This window comes from Trichoderma citrinoviride (assembly GCF_003025115.1).
Source record: "Trichoderma citrinoviride strain TUCIM 6016 unplaced genomic scaffold BBK36scaffold_2, whole genome shotgun sequence".
NCBI classification, from domain to species: domain Eukaryota; kingdom Fungi; phylum Ascomycota; class Sordariomycetes; order Hypocreales; family Hypocreaceae; genus Trichoderma; species Trichoderma citrinoviride.
In genome coordinates, this window is record NW_020194710.1 from 2,414,320 (window position 1) to 2,431,004 (window position 16,685).

General features: G+C 51.2%; 4 protein-coding genes and 2 non-coding genes across 6 annotated transcripts; 2 read left to right on the forward strand and 4 right to left on the reverse strand.

Annotated features, from left to right (window-relative positions):
- Nucleotides 1-1,083: 1,083 nt before the first annotated feature.
- On the reverse strand, nt 1,084-3,073 carry BBK36DRAFT_151836 (hypothetical protein; the record flags this gene model as incomplete). The annotated part of the gene is made up of 4 exons (XM_024897593.1): nt 1,084-1,617; nt 1,674-2,551; nt 2,633-2,794; nt 2,895-3,073. The coding sequence occupies 4 exons, from the start codon at nt 3,071-3,073 to the stop codon at nt 1,097-1,099; spliced, it is 1,740 nt and encodes a 579-aa protein (XP_024753294.1). The 3' UTR covers nt 1,084-1,096.
- A 4,637-nt stretch (nt 3,074-7,710) lies between these two features.
- Nucleotides 7,711-7,818, forward strand: BBK36DRAFT_t28. The gene has a single exon. It is a non-coding gene; the product is annotated as a tRNA-Arg (tRNA).
- An 817-nt stretch (nt 7,819-8,635) lies between these two features.
- BBK36DRAFT_1109804 (hypothetical protein) lies at nt 8,636-9,097 on the reverse strand (the record flags this gene model as incomplete). The annotated part of the gene is made up of 1 exon (XM_024889515.1): nt 8,636-9,097. The coding sequence occupies one exon, from the start codon at nt 9,095-9,097 to the stop codon at nt 8,636-8,638; it is 462 nt and encodes a 153-aa protein (XP_024753295.1).
- Nucleotides 9,098-10,131: 1,034 nt separating this feature from the next.
- BBK36DRAFT_t31 lies at nt 10,132-10,232 on the reverse strand. Its single transcript has one exon. It is a non-coding gene; the product is annotated as a tRNA-Ile (tRNA).
- Nucleotides 10,233-10,793: 561 nt separating this feature from the next.
- BBK36DRAFT_1111556 (porphyromonas-type peptidyl-arginine deiminase) lies at nt 10,794-11,864 on the reverse strand (the record flags this gene model as incomplete). The annotated part of the gene is made up of 1 exon (XM_024889714.1): nt 10,794-11,864. The coding sequence occupies one exon, from the start codon at nt 11,862-11,864 to the stop codon at nt 10,794-10,796; it is 1,071 nt and encodes a 356-aa protein (XP_024753296.1).
- Nucleotides 11,865-13,393: 1,529 nt separating this feature from the next.
- On the forward strand, nt 13,394-14,500 carry BBK36DRAFT_1104977 (HET-domain-containing protein; the record flags this gene model as incomplete). Its single annotated transcript, XM_024889195.1, has 1 exon — nt 13,394-14,500. A coding segment is annotated over one exon (1,107 nt), but the record flags the coding sequence as incomplete, so codon positions are not given.
- Between the last annotated feature and the right edge of the window lie 2,185 nt (nt 14,501-16,685).

Genomic DNA, 16,685 nt, shown 5'->3' on the forward strand with positions numbered 1-16,685 from the left:
CCTGCTTTGCCAAGACATGAGAGCGTGTATGTATGTAAATACCTAGGTAAGCGGAAGAAAGGAAATCGGGTGCTTCTATTGAATAAGGAGAACAGACAAACTAACGTGCACCTATAGGTCATTCCCATCAGCTGCACCCCGCAGTTTCGCAAATCGCACCACAAGCGCACCACACATGTTCTTTCTAGAAGGAAACATCGATCCGAATCATGCGAGACATTTGCGCTTCACCTTCCTACTTGGCTCTCGTTTCCAGCTCGTTTATGAACAAGCACTCCCAATCTTTCCCAAGTCACATAACTACTTTTACCGCCGCATTACCCACCAAGGGACCGACAGCCCTCCTAATAAGGCAGCCTGAGAAAGAGGGTGGGCTATTCTCCAAGGCGCTTCAACACACTTCGTCAGCATTTATAATCTCCCATCGCAACCTCGGGAGGTGGCAGTATTGGAGAGATTGCAGTTTTGTAAGTCACAAGTCCCGCTCCGCCAAGGTCTCGTCCTCCTTTTCCGCGCTCTGCTGGCCGGAAGAAAATCCGGGGTTATAGCAGTTTTGATTCTCGGAAATCCGGGGTTATGGATGATTCCGGAAATCCGGGGTTGGGGTTGATTTGTCCTTGATTTGTGTGTTGATATATGTAGGGGTTGTCGTGGCTCGCTTTTTGTTCTCGTGATGTTTCCGGTCTCCCCTTTCGGCCCCTTCTTCGCTCCCCTCTTACAACTTCACTCTTTGATAGGAACACCTTGCATGTCTCATGCTATTAACTGAAACAGGACGCACTTTATATCATCATATGTACATGTTCCGCCGAGCGAAACCAGGAAACCAGATATATATACAAGAGCCGTATCTTCAAAGCATGACTCATTTCCTCCGAAACGACAAAAGAAAGGGACAACAGGAAAATACATGGTATACCATCTCACCGGAGATGCAAAGAGATGACCCAACTCCAGGAAGCCATGTCGGACGTGAAAACAGAGGCTGCAGACAAACATGACAAGGAAACACACTTTTCTAGGGGCGCAAAATATGACAAGGAAAAAAGAGGCCAAAGATAAGGAAACAAGAGCACGAAAAGTCGACATCCCGACATCACCAGCCAAACTGCTCGCAGTGCAGCTCGACTCCCGGCCCGTCGGACCGGATACACGCCGCCGTCGTGTTGCGAACCTGCGCCATCAGACCGTCCGGCCCGCAGCCCAGCACTAGTACGCGCTCCTCCGCCGGCGTCTCTTCGATAATGGTTCGGATCAAGGCGGGCATTTCTGGCCTGCCGCGTCGGATGAAGTTGCTGTAGGCATGCGGCTGTGTGTCGACAGGAGCGGTGTTTTGCGTCGAATCGGTTTCGTCTCTGATTGACTTGGGGACTGATGATGAGGACGATGATGTTGAGGGCAGGGAGGATTCGGATGAAGATGACATGAGTGGCTCGGCCCTCACAGCGGGCTCTGCCTTCTCGACGTCGCGTTCGGAGGGTGGCGTGGCGGGAGCCGACTCGAGACCTGTCTCGTCGTCCGCCTTCTTTTCCGAAGTTCGAGTAACGTACAGCTGGAGCTCGACGCGGTCGTCCTTTGCAAGGGTGTCGAGATGAGAGGCGAACCAGCTCAGGTGACCTATTGCCTCTTCGTTAGCATACGCCACAGTTTTGAGGGGATGCCGGGGCACTTACTCTCATACTTGACCATCCAGACAAAGGTAATCTTCTTGGTCAGTTGCGCGGCGGCCGGGTTCTTGAGCATGTTGAGCGCCATGCCAAAGGTAAACGTCGAGCCGCTTCCACCCGCGACCAGGACGACTCTCTCATATTCGGAAGCGTTGGGCAGGGTACCATAGGCGCCCTCCACCGAGGCCTTGACCGTCGCGCCGGGGTGCTGCACGGCATACCGGTGCAAGTCCCGCGTGAAGCCATCGTGGGAGTTTACGACGAGCTCCAGGGGATCCATGGACGCAATGGTAAAAGGGTGAGTCTCGGACATCCGAATCGAGGGGATCCAGAGGAAGCAATGCTGTCCCGACACAGCGCCCAGGGGAGCCTTCTTAAGGGTCACGCGAGTGCCACCGTTGGGGAGAGGGGTGAGGACGGCAGTGTTGTTGGTGCTGTATACCAGCAGGCGGGCCATGCGGATGAGGCGGTCGAGCACCCAGATGCCGGCCGTCACAATCGTCACGTAGACAATCTTCTCGCCAAAGTTGGGCTGGTGGAGGCCGACCATGACGATGGCGAGGATCCAGAAGCTGACGTGGACGTAGTAGAAGAGCTCGTACCACCAGCGGCGGATCACCGCTCCCGCGAACCCGACGACGAAGAAGGACACGCCGGCAATCTCGCCATAAATGACGCTCTCCTCTCGGAGGATCGCGCCCCGACCGGCCTGCTCAAAGTAGGAGGAGTAGCAGGAGGCGTGGATGATGACGAAGATGATGCACATGGAGCCGGCGATTTGATGCAGGATGTTGAGGCGCTCGTACGACCACGCCGTGAGGAACGCCAGGGGAGTGTTCTTCAGGGCCAGGAAGATGAGAACGACAAGATTCGCAATGGCCATCCTATTACAACCCGTCAGCTTTCTGAGACGATAGAGGGCGCGACTTGGCTGCCCCTTTGCGGAATCCGATCCAGGCACCTACCATGCTGCACGTGCGGCCAAGTTGGAGTTCATCTTCATGACGGAGTTGTCAATGTCCGTAAAGGTAATGATGATGTTGATGGCGAAGTACAAGAAGACGAGAAATGCATGTCCCCGAGAAGGCAGCCCGGGTGCTGTGCGAAGAAGAACATTTCGCGGTTTCCTATCCCTTTGTCTTAGCTTCTTCATCACTCAGGCTTCTGCTAACCGTTTGATATATCGCCACCAGGCTTCGTTTGTACTTGGGTGATGTCTGTTCTTACCGAGATAAGGCGGCCAAGGCTGAAACTCCCTTCTTTCCCGCGTTCGTCTTCTGCGCAATACGTCGTCCCAGATGGAAGAAGATGAAGATGGCCGCGAGCCCAACCATGGATCCGATGAATGCGTACATCTGTCGGTGGTTGAGCGCCTCGCGGTGCTCGAAAGCGCTGCTGCTCGTCATGTTGGGCAACTGTGATGCAAAACGGTTCGGTATAGGAGAGAACGTCCACGTCGAAGCAGGCGGCTGTTGCCCAAACGAGGGTCGAGGCTTGGGTCTTTAATCACCAGATCGAGCAGTGATTGTGAGTACCGGCAAACAGAAGGGAAAGATGAAGATGATGAAGAGAAAAATGAAGTCGTGATTCGTGTCAAGCCTGAGGCTGAGGCTTGCTGTGAAAGAGAGTAGAGAGCAGGTGAGTATGACAACTTGTGCCGAGCACCAAGGGGGATGTATATGTCCTTCGACGGCGACTATCTACCCGTCAGCGACCAGTCAAGAACAGAAACTCCAAGCCCCGGCAACCACGTAATGCCCATGCTGATTACATACAGCGTCGCTTTTTCGAAGATTCCGAGATTCTATATTTACCTCCCGAAGTGGGTGCTGAGATTATCTTCGGCTTGACCCGTGCGGCAGCTTAGTCCCGCTATCTCTGCTGATATCAAATGCTTGCCCCCTTGTAACAACAGGGGAGGGGCAGGCAAACCGCAGCTCTGGCCACGGGCTCAGTGCAATGCTGGGCAGAGATTGCGAATCTTTTTTGGGGCTCAAGGTTATCTGACTTGGGGTTTCAGATTAGGGAAGGTGAAGGCCGACTGGATGCTCTGTTGGCGGTGGTTCCTGCTTGATGATGCCTGTCAGACATGTGTTACCCCGGCCCCGACGGCGCGGGCGAATAGGTCCATCTGTATGTAAGTGAAAAGACTTCTGTTTGAGGATGAGGCTTACCTTGTCTCACAGAGTGAAGATCTGCTGCCAGGTCAGAGACTATCTCGTTGGCTGTTTTCGACTATCTCGTTGGCCGATTTGCTGTTTGCCGGAGATGATAAGCCTCCGACGAGAGGGAGGCCTCGGACGGGGAAGAAGGCCGGTGAGAGTACGGATACGATTCCACACTTTTGAGGTCTCAGATGCAGACCTCAACACCGGGATAGCCTGCCTACTATGCGATTTGATGTCAAGCAAGAACCCTCACAAGACGAAAACGAGCGGAGAGCACAGTTCCTTGAGCCAAGGGTCGAGAGGCTACCCACGACATCCAGGACATCTGCCTTTATGTTTGTTCGCCCAGCACCTCGTGTTCTCACAATTAACTCCCCCATCCTTTGCAACCACCCACTCCAGGCGCCCGATGGCAGATTCGGCCCTTGACACAGCATACATGAGCCAAAGGGCCTGGCCCAATCCATGTAAGTCGAGAGCAAAGAGCCCACATCGCCGAAGGAGGGCAGGGGTGCAGCACGCTGATCTCTTTCGGCTCCTAGGGGTGTGGCCAGGCACTCCAAGAACCAGCACTATCGAGCCTATCTGCTAGCACTTTCATGCTTCGCAGTAGACTCGACCAAAGTCTTGATACTGCAGCTCTCCTCCTGCCCCCTCCACCCCGGAAGGACCATGATGCCATGATCATGTCGATATGAAGAAAATCCCTCCCTCCCCCTTCGTCGTTAGCCCTTCTTGGCTCGGCATCCACGATGCAACTGTTGGCCCAACTCTGACTGCAGAGTTTAATTTCTCTCCCACCCTCCCCTACCATCATGCCCTATGAAGTCACAGGGATTGTTTTCTCTCTCTGGGTGTCTCTTTGTGTGTGAAAGTATGCTTTCGTACGTTTCGAAGGCTTTGGAACTTTGGCGGCACAAATGTCACCATTGCTGGAACGGGTAGGAGCTCGCGCCGTGATACGGCGTATCACCCATGACATGACTTGTGAGACGGCCTGCCCTGCGAGTCGGCATGCTACTCTGCGAAACGCCCCCCCTGCTTACACCTTCCGTTGCTGTAGCACTAATCTCTGATGTTTCCGTCCCCAGGAACTGTATGGGCATCATGGATGAAGGCAAAAAGAGGACAAACTTGACAAGCCATGCATGCAACTTTGATCTTCCCACGAGGACCAGAATGCGGGGGATACGTTCCCAGCTAAACCATCTTCTGCCCTGAGGATCTGTTGAGCACCTCGTACTTTGTGTTGAGCCTCCGGGGACGGGCCGACTCATACTGTACACGATGGGCCAGAATAGGCCCGTTGATGAGCAGAAATACATGTATGTGTGCACCAGGATACCCTCCAGACGTAGTAACGGGGCAGCATGTTGAGACACGAGACGGCAACCCTGATTCTCCCCATTCAGTAAGGTACACCCAGCTTTCTTTCTGCCTCTAGCGAGGATAATGACAAGGTTCATGTGTATGGCCCCGAGATAAAGAGAAGGAGAGTAAAAGGTTTTTTTTTCGACGTCGCATTAAATTTGGCCGTGGCTCTATCCCAAAGAGGCAGGCAAATAGTCCCATTATCATGCTAGTCTCACTGCTTATGGGGGACAATTTGTTTCCTCATCGTCTGCAATCTGTCAAATTTTCAAGAGGAAACAAAAAATCACAGCACCTCTTCTTTCCTGTAAACTCATCCTCGATACGGCATCGCGGGCGTTCGTTTTCGTCCTTGGTGGGCTGAGCCAGCTCCGATTCAGCCAGGGAAAATATACCGGGACGACGTTGACCGTGAATTTAGCCTCGGGGCCGGCAAAGTGAATTAAGGTAGTGAGTCGAGGTGAGTGAAGAGTGGGTGTGCCTTGTCCAAGCCAAGTTTTTAGTGGCGCTGTCATCTTGACTCTGCCGGGAAATCTGCACACGAGAACTGCAAGTACCGCAGCTGGGCAGCGATTTTAGCCTACGGAAGGAGTTTGCGGGACATCAAAGTCCCCTTGTCGGCCTTTAAGCAGCTTGGGGGTGTGTGTGTCGGCTGTAACAGACATAAGGCGCCGATAATACAATGGTTCTCTACAAACCTCGGAGGGTGTGTCTGATTTCATGTTCATTCTAAGACTCTGGCAGTCTGGCTCAGCATTGTCATGACTCGGCCCAAGGAGAAAACATCTGCCGGTGCCATTTCAAATACTACGAGTAATGCCCTCGGGCGTTAGATAGTCGAAGTAGGATGAGTGATCATTCGTCGGAGGAACTGAAACTCGTCGTCGCCGCTCGATGCTGACCGTGTGTGGGACCAGCAGGCCATGATGTACAGGGGCCCCCCAAGCCAAGCCGGCCGGATTAGCTGGACAAGGTGATGATTCGAAGGCGTCAAGCAGAGGTGGCCCGTCGGCACGAGATGCAGATCTGACAGGAACAGGGCTAGCTGGTCGTGATGGGATAGCCATATATAGATGTCGGCACCGGGCAGTGCGGAATCGAGATTGCGTCTCACCAAGTTCAGTCGGGATAATTCGTCCGTAACCCTACCGCTGCTCACGATACAGGCAGGCAGTGAAAAGACATGCCTGCTTCGTCCACGCTGCACAGCATGGGCATGTGGCGGTGATCCGTGGACCGCAGTTCACGGCAGATGGATGATAGCCCGCATCTTTAAGCAGGGTGAGGCATCGTCCAGGGCTTATGACTAAACTCCGTGTTATTATAGCACGCAATCTGTTTTGGCGCTGGCACGATAGCACTGCCGGACTCAAACTCCGTAGCCCGTTGCCCAGGATCCGCGGACTTTTTAAACTCGCCATCATGCGCTGCCTGACGGAAACAGACACAGTTTTGAGCAAGTTTGGGCATCCCGCTGCCTGATACATACTTATCAGTACTCGTACTCGTGTATGTCATACGGAGCAGCGCACTCGAATTGGGCGAGGTGCCGCGAAAGCAAAGCAAAGCAAACCCCAAAGTCCACAGCCCTCTCGAGCAGTTTGCAGCATGGCCCGGGGGTTACAGCGCAGAAGTGGAAGCGCAAATGCTCGATGATGTCGCCAGCCACATGACGGGCCAGTCAGCTCGCGCGGGCAGGATTGAGTGAGTATGTAAGTCGAGGCCCATGAAATCAATGAATAATGCCCGCAGCACAGAGAAACCCGGATCACACTGCAGAGAGCCAAAAGCGAAGACGAGCCTTTTTGACAGGCGTGGGTTCACCAATCAGCTGCCCGCCCACAAAAGCACTGCGGGTTACATGAGGATTCTCGGCCCTGTACGACCGGAGGAGAGAAGTGATCGGGTGGGAGGAAGGAGACGGTCGAGGGGCAAAGACCAAACAGGGCTGCGATGGTTGTGTGTGAGGCAGTGGTGGTGTGGCGGGAGTGCGAGTTGATTCGAGTTTTGGGCATCGTCAGTTTGTCTGTCGGCAATACTCTCTCCGCACTCCGGAGTTATTATGCGGAGTTTTATGAGGCCAGTTTCCCCGCTATCGAGATCAGAGGTTGCAAAGGGAAAGGATTCATCATGCATCTGGACTTGTTGTTCATATTTGTTGAAGGCTTCAATGTTCTCGCTATTTTGCGGGGTACGGGAACGAAGATGGCTGCCGCCACGGCGAACATGCAGAAGAATCAGACCACCAAGGTAAGACGGTGTCTCGATAGAACCGGGTTGTCTATATCGGACAGTAAATTCGGCTACAAAGGTGGCGATGAATGGACTCTCGCGTGAGTTGGGACATTCCGCCGTCTACTCATGATGTCTGTGAGGAGTTCAAGATCACGGTGGATTCGCAGGAGGACAAGCACCAGAAGCGAGTGCTGTCAGTGGAATCAGATGAAGTAGTAGAAGCAGTTGTGCTTATAAGTAAAGATTCTTAACCGGTGGGCCAACAGAGCGCCCCCTTGGCCTAATGGTTAAGGCGCAAGACTTCTATTAGTGCTGGACTAAACCAGCGTCTATCAGAGCGTATCTTGAGATTGCCAGTTCGAGTCTGGCAGGGGGCTTCATTCACTCAGACGCCATTGATGGCTCAAGCGACCCAACTTTTTGCTCGTCCCTCAACAAGAAATCAGGGATCTCTTATTTTTTTCTCATCCGTCTCTATCAAATAAAGGTTGTACTTTGCTCGCTCCTTAATCATGGCCTGTTTATGCCCGCAATGAACCCGAATAGGGAGTTTCGGAAGGAATCGTTCCGATGTCAACTCCATCGCATCGCTCGCAACCCACAAACTGCCTTGGCAAGACGCCTCTAGGTAATACAAGCCTCGTTATTACACACCGTTGCAACTCTGCAACTGGTGGCCATTAGCACAGCTCTGCATTGTTCACTTACCCTGAGGTGTCACAAGTCGTATCTCATCGATGTGAGGGTTAGGGTTATACATTTTACATGGCTTCATATATCGTGGTGGTAGTGAGTGCTCTGAAGATGTTTCTGGAGAAGCCTTCTCCTTGACATACAGCTATAGGACACTAATTTCGTTGACAAGCCGCTTGTCCATCTCGCGGAAGTAGAAAGCTGACGGCAAACTTGACATTTAGCCTGATGAAGATGCTGTTCCTTGCAGACATTGCATTGTAGGAGGAATCTAAACTATCCTATTCTATGGCCTTGACAGGTTTGTGACCAGCGCGCCATTCATCAACCCTCATAGGACTGTCTCTCACCTCCAAAGTTGCAACCTATGATGCCGTGTAAGCCGAGCTGATACAATCACAAAACGCCAAGCAACCCACGAGAAACAGGGAACGTCTCGTCTTCACTCACAGATCAATCATAAATCCCCTCCCAACGATCACGGAGAAACCGCACCCTTCGCTACCTTAGCTTCTTCTTCTCGCTATAAAACACGCGCAGGTCGCCAGAGCCTCTTACCCGCCTGAGCTCCGGACTCCTCTCGCCCTCCATCTTCTGCCTGCTGAAGCTCTGCAGGCCCTGCAGCCAGTAAATGTCCTGCGAGTCGACCGTGCTCGCCATGTAGAACTTGTAGGCCTCCTCCCACATGCCAAGGCCCCTGTAGCAGTGGGCCATGTAGAAGTTGATCTTGGACTCGACGCTGGTCATGCCCTCGGCAAACGCGATGACGGAGGCCTCTTCCGCCTCGCGCAGGGCCTTTCTGTATTGGGGCGGCCGCTCGCCCAGGTGCGCTTTGCAGGCTGCGAGACGGTCGAATATTCGCTTCTTGACCCAGCTGATGTCTTCTCCGTCGAGCTCGAACAGGCGGTCGAACATTTCGGCTTCCTTTTCTTTGCTGACTGAACTTGATCCGCTGCTGGCCATGTTTGACTGTAGAACGGTTGATTTCTGTTTGTTTTTGCTTCTTGTTCTGCTGCTTGTTTTGCTTTTCTTATTCTCCAAATGCAAGCAGCCGAGGCTCTCTTCAGCTTCCCACGAACGGTTCTCGAAAACCCAGGGCCGCGGATTATCTCAACTTTTATAAGCTCATGGCGCTGGTTGCTATTCAGGAATCTTTGAACATGATGTCGATTCACCGCCATGGTACATCTTTGTGTGCCTCAGCGTGCTTCTGTTCAGTTGTTCAGAATGCTGAGGTGGTCAAGTGACACAACATGCGGCTGGCGGTTGACACAGAGGCCAAGAGCAAAACAGAAGAGATATTTTTAGGGAAACAGTAAACCGAGGGTCATGGAATCACAATTACATGGTGTCAAAATCAGTGAATTGTTGGCAACAGGCAACCAGCAAAAAGGAGTGTGATTGTGCGACAACGACACGAGTGGCGTTGTCCGCTTCGGATCATATCGCTGTTCAGCCAGCACAAACCTCCTTGTTTTGCGAAACTGTGTGTGATGCAGCTTGCTGGCAATGCCTAAGAACAGATTTTGAGAAAAGAGCATCATTGAATTGGTGAACAAAGCTGAACATGGCAGAATCGTCAACATGCAAAATTTGCTCGATGATCTCTATGCTATCTGTCAGGCGTTTTTGCGACCTGAAAGGTATCCCACAGAAGGAAAATCAAGGGAAACGAACAAGAGATTCGCAATGCCTGTGGATTATGTTCAGGTCATGATAGGCAAATGTCCAAGCTCACCCAAAAACAAAAGACGAAGCCGTGTTCATGGAAGTGAATGGAGTCAAGCCAGTCAGTAGGCAGGTGAGCCGCTTGATAGTCCGTTTGTGGGAAACAGAATATGGCGAAAAAAGCTTATCGAACAATGCCAAACGAGAACCAGAGGGAGCCTAAGTTGAAGCAAAAGAAGGAGGAGAGAAGAAGTCAATATCTCTGGATATATACAAAAAATTATGGGAAGAAAGCACAAAAAAAGATTCGATTGCGCACTGGTGAGCTTTGCTCCCGGCAGGGCTTGAACCTGCGACCTTCGCATTACCAACACTTAGCTTGGAGGCTGGAGTATTAGTACGAAGCTCTAACCAACTGAGCTACGGAAGCGCATACGAATCCGGTTAGTGAATGAATTCACAGTCCCGATTGTTGACGGGCGGAGACTTATTCTACTTTATGCAGGATACACAGCGAGAATATTCAACGTAGAACTTCGCCCTCTCTCTTTCATCCGGCTTCAGAGACGTGATCAGGGAAATTACTTGGGCGTAAGGGTAGGGCAAAGAAAGCTTTGAACAAATGGAAGAAATTTCAGGTTCTCATGGGCTGACTACACCTTTACAGGTTCAGCCGATGAGACCTCATGCTTAAGTGGATGAAGACGGCATATCTGCTTCAGTTGTATGCTTCTACTCGCCTGATTCAAATTGATGGCAGACCTTCCTCCTCTATCAAGCACCTACGGAGGCTTGCATATTGTCATAGAACATTCCATAGTAGCGAAGACATTGTCGCTTCGAACGGCCAGTCGCCGCTTGCAAAGTTCAAGGTTTCAATTTGAGGAGTGTCAAGCGCGACATGCTAGGCATGACAACTACACATTTCAGAAAGGTTGAAAAAGTAACAGAGAACTTAGAAACGGTAAGACTAGCTCAATTGACGTCTTCTTCAGGGGAATAATGTAATCTCCTGCGTCGTGCAGTGAACGCCGCCACCCTGTGTGGGCAGCTCCTCAATAAGAACAGGGCAGATTCTTCGCTCATCTCCAAAGACCCTCTGCGTAGTCCGAATAGCTGCAGCATCATGAGCTGGGTCACCAAACTGAGGCAGGATCACGCCTCCATTGACCAGCAGATAGTTGACATAGCTTCGCACGGCGCGACGATCGTTGAATCCTCCGCCCTCAAAGACTTCCTCGTCAGGCTCCTCCACCTCAATGACTTCCAACGGACGGCCCTTTGCGTCGGTTGAGGAGCTGAGAATATCCAATGCCTCCTCATAGACAACTGTCCAGTCGGTGGGCTTCACCTCGTTCGTCTTGCTGAGAAGGATGACGCCAGGGCGGACGAAGCGCGCGAGGGCATCAATGTGGCAGTCCGTCGCGTCCAGCCCGGGCCTTCCCGGAATCCAGATGACCTTTTCAACGCCGAGAGTACGAACGAGCTCATCTTCAATCTCCTGGCGAGACTTGCCGGGATTGCGGTTGTCATTGACGATGGAGCTCTCTGTTACTAAGAGAGTCCCATCGCCGTCGGTCTCGAGCGCACCTCCCTCAGTCACGATAGAGGTCCCGATGCGCTCAAGGTCAAAGTCTTTCAGGAGCGTTTTGGCGAAGCCAACGATAGTATCCGTGGGATACCTGCCGCCCCAGCCATTGAAGTTATAATCAAGGCCGACAAGGCTGCGATCGGCACCGGGGCCGTTCTTGATCACAAAAACGGGAGCAAAATCTCTCAACCACACATCCATGCTATCTCCTTTGATAGGTTGCACTTTGATATCGAAGGGGGTATCAACCTCGGCGAACTGTGCTTGGGCTTCTTCGAGCCGCTCGGATCCCACAATCATGGTGACGGGCTCAAACTGGGCGATGGCGGCGGCGAGGCTTGAGACCTCTTTGGTTGCTTTGACCAGTCTGTCTGGATGATCCCCGAGGACTCCGTTCAAGCCTGGCCAGCCCATGATGATCCCCTTTTGGGGAGCCCATTCGGCTCGGCGTTGAAATGTAACGTCAGACATGGTTGGAGAAGATGCTGATGGTTACTGAGAAGTACACAAAGCAGCCAGAAACGAGCAAGGTGTTGGAAGATAATCGAGTTTCAAAATTTGATGAAAGTTCAAGATGGACCCTCTATTGTGACGACCATTGCAAGCCTTTTATATCTATCTTCAGCGCTGAGAGTTACCCTTGCTTTCATCAATTACGTATATGGTAGCTCAATTTGCTCATACGTGACTATCAGTCAGTAATTATGGCTTCATATAGATGATCTCGTTCGTTAAGCTGGCGTATGAGATATGCAGGGAGAGGGATAGTGTCTGTGCGACGTGCAGCTGTATGTCTTATATAGTCCCAAGCCAATGTGTCTCATATTACGTCTGCGTCTGCCGCTTCTATGTCTATCTATCTCAGTGTATTATGTCACGCTGCATCAGTGCTAGTAGTAGTAGTAGTACTACTAGTATTCAGCTCAGAAGTATTAGACATTGAGGCAAAAGGTCTTGAACTCAGCTGAGATCGAGGCGTCAACCAGATGGAAGGGGGACGTACGCCAAACGGAAAGCTCCATAGCGTCTGAGCGCTCTCCTTCAAAACGGTAAACCTACATATATGTAATAGACGTGTGTGCTTCTGACTTGTAAAACAACCTTCGCTATAAACTGACAAGCATCATGTATCAATCGCGCTCTTATAGATTTTTTCGTATTGCTTGTTTATTGGGAGCAGTATCCTTTCTAGGTATCCATTCTCACGTCCCCGCGTGAATGAAAGGCTGCATGTACACGTGATTAGGCTGCAGTAGCCAGGCAGCACTTCATACCATCTTTCTTGTCCTCTGTTCCGTCTCTGTTACGAGGTGATTCAACTACGTCGTTTGCCTATTGTGTTTCGGCAGTACTCGGCCTCTTGTACTACCTTACAGTTACCGTACTATAGTGCCCGAGTTATATGTGCCGTGCCACTACCACGAGGAAAGGTCCTACACGTCCCACACCTGGCAGACCGATTGAAGTAGTATGGATATACAGAAAATGAGCGCAGAATCGGTACATCAAGTAAATCAAGCTCTCAGCACTTTATTGAGTTACGCACATATTGACTTTGCGGACCTTACTTTTTGCCTCCATGTTCTTTCCTCATATACTAATTCCCTTGTCTACTAGTTTCTCCAGCCCGCCACAGCAAGAAACGCGGTCAACGAAGGATGCAGTGTCTGTGAAACAAGCAGACTGTACGCCAACTACAAAGATATTGTCGAAGCTGCAGTATCATGTGCGATGTGCAAGCTAATGGTAGACATCATCATCAGCTATGAGCCAGATGAGCAGGTCCGCGAGCACCGAAGGATATTCTGGGCATACAATCCCTTCTTACCCAGAGACGTTACCCGCAGACAATTATGGCTGCACTGGCTTGGTCGTAGAAAGGCTTTTGATCTGCAAATATTCCCTGCGAGACCTAGTGAGTCGTGAAATATGAGGCAGAGCTATCGCTACGATAGGAGGTAACACTATTCCTAGTCGCAGAGCAAGTCAAGGATGAAGGAAATGATCTTCCCCTTACATGTTCATCGCCTCGTCTTCCGCGAGACACATCGTCTCAGCAGAGTTTTCAATGGGCTATAGGACAGATCGAGAAATGCAACAGAAAACACAAGTGTCACAATCTGGCCGTGCTGCCCTCTCTTCCCACTAGAGTGCTAGACGTTGAGGCACCGGAAACAGGATTGAGTCTCTACTTGGCCGACAGCAAGCCCGGTCGATACATGTGCTTGAGTCACTGCTGGGGGCAGTTGCCAGCAACTGGGAAGACAACTCGTCACAACCTTGAGCTTAGAATCAAGGGTATACTGCTAGAGTCACTACCGAAGACCTTCCAAGACGCCATTGATATGACTCGAAGGCTGGGTGTACGATATCTTTGGATTGATGCTCTCTGCATTATACAAGAGGACGAAGAGGATTGGCTCAGGGAGGCGCCGCAGATGGCAGCGATCTATGAAAACGCATACTTGACCCTCGCGGCGACCGCATCTTCAGACAGCCATGGTGGCTTTTACCGCATCTTGCCCCCCGAAGCCTACGAACGAGAATTTACGTACGGCGGAGACACTTTCGAAGACGTCCCAGCTGCCACGGTTTACGTGCGCGAAGCGCTTCCTCATTTTAACAGCCCCGATCTCCAAGAGACCTCAACTCTTAGAAAGAAAGAGTTCCCCCTTTTTGATCGGGCCTGGGCCTATCAGGAGCGAGTCCTCTCTCCTCGCATGCTTCATTTTTGCAATTCGGAGCTGTGGTTCGAGTGCAACAGGGACGCGGTCTGTCAATGCAAGGGCACCGAGCGGGAACCACTAGCATGGAAAGCTACTCTACGTCGGCTACTACAAGAGCAGCATCAAGGCCGTCCTACCGTCTGGGGCTGGAACCAATTTGTGCTGGAGTATAGTGGCCTCAAGATGACATATGATAAAGACAGGCTGCCCGCCCTTTCGAGTATCGCCAGGAAGATGGCTCAACTCAATCCCCAGGACTGTTATTTAGCCGGCATGTGGAAGAGTACGCTGCTCGAATCACTGTTCTGGTCCATCGCCCCTGGCCAAGCCCAGAGGTATCGTCCCTCGCATCCGAGGGCACCGTCTTGGTCGTGGGCGTCCGCTTTTGGCTCCCTTTGGTGGCCAAGTCTTGAGATCAAGGGGAATGACTCGACACCAAAGAGCCCTACAGGCAGGACATATCAGGTCCTTGCTAAATTAGTGGGAGTTGAATGCAATTCCTTGAATGGCGACCCCTTTGGATGTGTCGATTCTGGAATCCTGACGCTGAGCGGAACGGTCACGCCTGGCCTGCTCACTTGGTCGACTGATGGAGATGTCCACCATCAGAGGCCAACTTGGAATATGTCCGCTTTCGGCGGCTTGCTCTATGACGAGCATGCATTCAGCTTTGAGGAGGACTACCTTTTCAACCTTGGCCTGCCTGGTAAGCTGGACATCTTCTGCCTGTGGCTGTATCGGGCAGACAACTACTGGAAAGGGCTTGTTTTACGCCAGGTTGATAAAATGTTTGAGAGAATCGGTAGCCTTTCAATCATATCGAAAACGGGCTACAATCCTCGGGATTATGTGGGAGCCATAGACATGACCGTGGATATAATCTAGATTCGCAGACACTGGGCCCTACGGAGTCACGATGGCTCGCTACATGCATATGGTTAGATAGGATAGGCAATTCAAAGACCGTTGCAACGACGTAGGCCTATGGTTATCCGAACGTCTGGCCGACGAACTTGATGTATGAATGTTGAGTCTCGTGCCCGAAAACACAGTGCTGTATCAGCCGACTTAACGTTGATGACAAGATATCAGGGCGATGTGACTCTGAGAGGAAACATGACCCTAGGATTTCAAAACCGCGGTTTATCACTTGAGAATAACATTCTATCCGATTTTCATGCGACCCCAGACTCGGCAACCTTCTTGGCACAAAGAGAACGCTTTGCTGAACTTGGCAGCAATCAGCAGCAACAGCATCAGACAACTCTATAGTACAACGCCCCATTGGGCTCGCCACTCAGAAGCACGTCAAAGTCTCATATGATGATGCCTTCCCCAGATCGACCTGCAAAAACGGCCCGAATTCTCTGTTACGGGGCACTTCTGGAGACCGACTCGGATGATCTTTGCACGTGGAAAGAACATTTTCAGTGACAACTACAGACAACTCCTCCAAGGGCAAATTGATTCAGACACATAGCCTCAGCTTAGGTGCCACGGATAGTTATAGTGACCTACCTTGATCATTATGCCTCATTCGAACTCTGTTTTCGTTTGCCTGTCTGCCATAGGTACGTGCATTTGTCTACATAATGAAACCTATCAGATTGTGTAAACGGCCGGTGGAATGGAACAATGACAAGAGACGTCACACAGAATCGAGCCAAGTCATCGTATCCACTTGATTAACGCAGCCTTTCTCTTCTCTCACCGCATGTACGCAAGGGGGGAAACAGTCTCCCATACTCGGTAACGACACTTACGAGTACACACGGGCTGGGGAACCTTTTAGCCGTGAAACAGTGCAGATCCCTAGATCTCATGAGTCGCTTCCCTTTCGATGAGTATTTTGGTCGCTATAACAAGGCTTGTGTTACCGAAATTGCTCTTCTCGGCATTGATCACCTTCGAACCTTGTTGTCAGCGGCACTTAGAAACCGTGCTCTGGTGCGTTTTCTGGTGATGATTGTTACAAGCCCCCATTTCTGGTAAGCCCCCTATTGGGTGTTGTTGGCTTTAGGTTGGTCACGCAGTGAAAAAGAGATCTCCGGGAAAATCAATTCTGGGGATAAAAACGCCGCTGCCGAAACGTACCCTACCTACCTACGGAACGTAGAGTCAGAAATGACTCGTCAAATCCTGAGGTAGCCTAAACTGATTAGGCCTTTATTGTCGTAGATGAAGCATATAGTACTTTGAGAAGCGGAGAAGGGTATATTGACGCTGTGTTAGTCTGCGGAGTTGGAAAGGGGGTGGTTGTTGGGTGAGCTGGTTGTACTCATCTGCACACAACTGTGTCTTCACATTCACCCTTGTTCCTATCAACCATTTCCATATACCAGCTGTTGACAATCATTGACTTCCTTCGCCTATTCTATATTTCTCTATACGTCATTTCCAGCCCCTTTGTCTCTTTGATTTCACGACACTAGAAGCAGACCCTGGATATGAACTGCCGGGAATCATAATGTAGCACTCGCTTTCGAATAACCGTGCGTGGCCCCACGTTTACAACGAATGTCATTTGTGCTTAGCATCAAAAGAGACATTTCTTAGCCATGCAAGC